General features: G+C 39.1%; 1 protein-coding gene across 1 annotated transcript; it reads left to right on the forward strand.

The window, feature by feature from the left end:
* The first annotated feature begins 150 nt into the window (after positions 1–150).
* Positions 151–3,218, forward strand: tex30 (testis expressed 30). Its single transcript, XM_089003513.1, has 5 exons — positions 151–288; positions 1,699–1,938; positions 2,011–2,062; positions 2,151–2,365; positions 2,452–3,218. Exons 1-5 carry the CDS (start codon positions 271–273, stop codon positions 2,611–2,613), a joined length of 687 nt encoding a protein of 228 aa, XP_088859639.1. The 5' UTR covers positions 151–270; the 3' UTR covers positions 2,614–3,218.
* Positions 3,219–4,597: the final 1,379 nt, after the last annotated feature.

Here is a 4,597-nt window from a genome sequence, read left to right on the forward strand (position 1 = left end):
GTAACTTTACTTTACATGGAACACAGTGAAACGGTGCCATTGTTGTATAAACTACTCGTCTGCCTCGGATAGCTCTCATTACTGTTGTTTTTTGTGACCATTGTAGTCGCTCCACACGAAACAAATCTGAGCATATCTACTGGGTTCTTTTAATTGACTTTGGCCTGCTCGCTCTCTTGCGGTAAATGCTGACGTAGCCCTCTGCTGGATATTGTGCAAAAAGCACTTCCGCGTTAAAAACCGGAAGTCGCTGTTGAATGCCTGCCGGTGATGGACACGTTTTCCGAGGTAAATTTTGCGTCAACCCGCAATTGGTATAGTAACAGTCACACTACCTCAGATGTGAGGTAGTATATACAGTCTATAGTATTTGCGCATTCCTTAAGTTTAACTGCAATTCTTTTGAACATGAAAAATCCCAACGACAAGGATTAAGTACCTTCTACTACGTTCCTTTTGTACATATGTATTTAGTGACTGCTGACCTGTGCGAGGGAATGAGGGATGGCTCGTCCGTGCATTAGATGAAATTATAAAAGTGTAGTAGAAGTTAGACCGTAGCATGTTTTATTTACTCCAGTATATTGTGCCTGCATTGTTTTGCAATTGTGATTAACTCTGCCAGACGTGCAAAAAGGTGTCCACTCCAGTGCCAGGGTTTTTGTCAATGTCACTTGAATTCCAGGACCCACAGAATATCGAGTTTGAGGACTACATAAACATTAAATACAGCGTTAGAAGCCTTAGAATCTCTTCTTTCATAAAAAAAAGAGTTGATTCCTAAATTATATGGGTCTGGAGTTATATGAGCTTGAAATGAGGGTGGCTGTCCAAAATACAATGCAATACACACATTGGTTTATATGGCACTTTAACAACAGCTGAAGCTGGAACAAAGCGCTAACACGGAAAAAGGGAAATGCTGCCACCCAAGCATGAAAAAAACAAAGTCGAACAAATTCGAGAATGGCTCTCTGTAACTTTTTTCCACTTCCTGAATAAATTCGTGGATGGCAGTGATTGAGTTATTTTTTTCATGAGCAGCCGTGTTTCTTGATATTGCAGACTCATTGCAATAACTAGAAAAGCCTAAAAATACAAACCCGGGTGATTAATGGTAAAATATAGCTATTTGAATAGTCAAAAATACTAACAACCAATTTTAATATAAATACGAATGTTAACAAAAGAAAAAAGAAACCAAAACATTTTTATCTTTAAGTAGAGAATTCTTTGTGCCACCAAAACTCATCATTGAAGATCTGTAAGGAATAATTTACAAGCAACCATTTGTACTCACAGCTTCTTTGCTTCATTTTGTTTTTAAATTGTGAAGATATTTCAGCCACTGTTAGCTGTCTCTGCGCCTGTGAGACACATTATACACACACTCAATACCACAAAAATACAGTACTCGTAAGTATTGTTAATTTTATAATAATACATTTAATTTCTAAGCGCCATTCAAAACTCAAGGACACTTTACAGTCACTGGATTCTTTTGTGTGGGTGAGCCGCGGAAGCCATTCACACCACCGTTCAGTCTACCCGGAAGTAACACAGCAGCAAAGTTATGAAAGAAAGAGGAAAGGAAAGAAAGAAGTAGAAAAACAAAATACAGGAGCTGCTGGAAAATTTGCCACTCTTTTGTATGATTGTCGTATTACTGTTGTCTGATCAATGATTTTTGTTTTTCAGGAACGTGTGGAGGTGCAATTTGGGACAAAATGTTTGGAGGCTACATTGTGTGTTCCAACCTCCTCAAAGCAGCAAGTTAACACAGCTGTCATACTAACCCATGGAGCTGGTGGAGACATGAATTTTAGTCATCTTGTCTCTCTGGCACACTCTTTGGCCTCAAGGGGCTTTCTGTGTCTCCGATTCACATGCAAAGGTCCTAACTTGATGTATAGAGTGAAGGCTTATCGTGCGGTGTGGGTATGTTCATGTCTGTCAGCTATCACAAGGCATGGATATATTTGAAATGACCTGTATTTGTTTTTCAACCAGCACTACTTGAAATCTTTGCCAAATTTGACTGAGAAAAACATATTTTTTGGAGGTAAGCAGCTATATACTGTAAGCAAATGGAGATTTAATGCCATAAATCCATGTGCAACATATGCCTAAGGAAAAATGTTTGTCTCCAGGCAGGTCAATGGGTTGCCGTGCTGCCGCTGCCTTGGCCAAGCAGCTAAATGATGAATTGGAAGGTGCTGTGCAGGGTGTCGTATGTTTGTCCTTTCCGCTACACCCCCCAGGACAGACTCATGCCCATCAACAGCGCACTGAAGACCTCCGGAGGCTACCTGAAAACATGGCTGTCCTCTTTGTTTCAGGCACAGAGGACAACATGTGTGATAGGGTGCCTAGACTAGATTTGTCTTTTCAGTGTATCATCGACATTTATCAAAATAATGATTTTGCTTCTCTTTTTTGTTCTTTGTCCAGGTTATTTTTGAGGGAACATTAAAGAAAATGAGTGCTCAAGTGGAGGTTTTCTGGCTGAGTGGAGGAAGTCATGGACTGAAAGTGTTGGGAAGGTCAGAGGAGTCTGTATTAGAAGAGGTGAACTCTCATGTTATCACCTGGCTCACCAAATGGGGAACATAGATAACATTACAGTGTCTCTTGTTTTGTCTTTTTTTAAATAAACTGTTGTAATAAATCTGGAATGTAATGAACTTTGTAAAAAAAAAAAAAAACTGTGTGAATAATATCTCTTTATTTTATAAGCTAACTCTATCCTTCACCAATAATTGAAATAAAATATGATATATTTTGTATAGTTTTAAGACTTATTTTGTAGAAAATGATGATTTGTTGTGAACCTGGGAACGGATTATTGTCATTATAATGGTTTCCGATGGGAAATTAAATTTTGGAAGACACACTTTTCGCCTTACACACACTTTCTGGAAACCAATTAAGTTTGTAAGATGAGGTCTCACTGTAATTCCAAATTGTCTTTCAGCTTCCTTTCATTGCTTTTCCCCTGTTGTGCTGCTTCTAGATGTTTTTTTTATTTAAAGGACAACCAACATCAGAAAAATGATTTATAGCATCTAAAATACCCAAAACACGCAGGCTCATATTTTTAGTCAAATGCAAAACACCAATAAAAATTACGTAGTGTCCCAAAACTGCCACAAAATGCACTCGGAAATGGCGAGATTCAGAAAGTCCCGCCCCCTTGTTCGTGACATCACGCCAGAAGACTCCACAAAATGCCTTGGTCCAGAATCAAAACAATGGCTTCAAAGAGTTCAGATTCAGAGTAGATGCTTTCTTGTTACTCATCCAGTTATTAATATGATTCAAATAGATCTGAAGAGGAAAGCATACATGTTTGCAATCGATTAAAGAAGTCCTCCGTATCAATTCGAGCCGTCTGGACTCCAATGTAGTGTCCCAGAAAAATCACAAGATGGCGCCCAAGCTCCGTTGAAAATGGGCTTATTTGTCTGCTGAGAATTTGTGTCAGCGAGTATCAAATAGTAGTCTTGGTGCAACACACAACAATTCACCATCGCATTATTTGTTTTCCTTCTAATTTTGCCATCAACATGAAGTTTTCAGACCAAACAAAGTACCCAAAATGCATTGTGTGTCGCTTTCTTGGTCAGTGACGATACCTACCATGACGTCATGGTAGGTATTGTCACCAACTCAAAAACAAGACTTACTGAATATTCAGCGCGAGTCTTAAAATGTAAGATATAGCTATATACGTTGGAATCTTTGTAAAATACGCTCAGTAGAAGTCATTTGAAGTGTTTTTACAAATTATGGACACAACTTGTCCGGAGGCGTCGGTTGGCCTTTAAGTGTCTTCAAGTTATCTAGTGGTCGGCAGAGGAACACCAAACCACACGGTCGAACAGCGCCACGGTGGCTGGCGGACTAGTTTTCCACACCCCCTTTGAGTGTAGATGTGGTTTGTTATCGAGTGGAGTACTTTTGCGATGATGGGACAAAAAAGACCCCACCACAGGCTAGTGTTAAGATGAGGAGGACACAAAAAAAAATTACGGTCGCGCAGAAGAAGATCATCGAAAAACACGAACGAGGTGTGCGTTTGTGTGACTTAGCTGTTCCAGTACCATTACTCTAAGTCGACCATTGCTACCATCCATTGACATCTACGTCACAAAGGTAAATAAAACGACTTTATTATACAGTAGAGTTCATTTCTTTAATTACAATAGAATAGCACATGTATTCTACATAAAATAATGTAGATTTTGTGTAGTTTTAAGGCTTATTTAGTAGAAAATTATGTGTTATGGGGACCTAGGAACGGATTATTCTCATTTTTATGTTTTTATGGGAAATAAGTGTTTGGCAGACGAACCTTTTGCCTTACACACACTTTCAGGGAACCAATTAAAGTTTCTAAACTGAGGTACTATTTGGACTGCAGATAGCTGTTACTTAAGTTCCTTAATATTTACAAGTGACCACTTGGTTGCGCCAGAGTCATATGTTCCCCCCACAATAAGTCAGGTGGCCAAATCGCACTTCCCGAACAAGGCAGTTTACACTCAAGGAGAACTCCAGTACCTTTGAATCATTCACAACACCCAAGTGTTTATTT

This window comes from Hippocampus bargibanti, linkage group LG08 (assembly GCF_051943395.1).
Source record: "Hippocampus bargibanti isolate YZ-2025 linkage group LG08, ASM5194339v1, whole genome shotgun sequence".
Classification (NCBI taxonomy): Eukaryota; Metazoa; Chordata; class Actinopteri; order Syngnathiformes; family Syngnathidae; genus Hippocampus; species Hippocampus bargibanti.

What these genes read in the sequence shown, in the direction of transcription:
- tex30 (XM_089003513.1), top strand. An exon ending in GAAAAACATATTTTTTGGAG is followed by an intron (nt 2,063 to 2,150) that starts GTAAGCAGCTAT and finishes GTTTGTCTCCAG; the next exon opens with GCAGGTCAATGGGTTGCCGT. An exon ending in AGGACAACATGTGTGATAGG is followed by an intron (nt 2,366 to 2,451) that starts GTGCCTAGACTA and finishes TTCTTTGTCCAG; the next exon opens with GTTATTTTTGAGGGAACATT.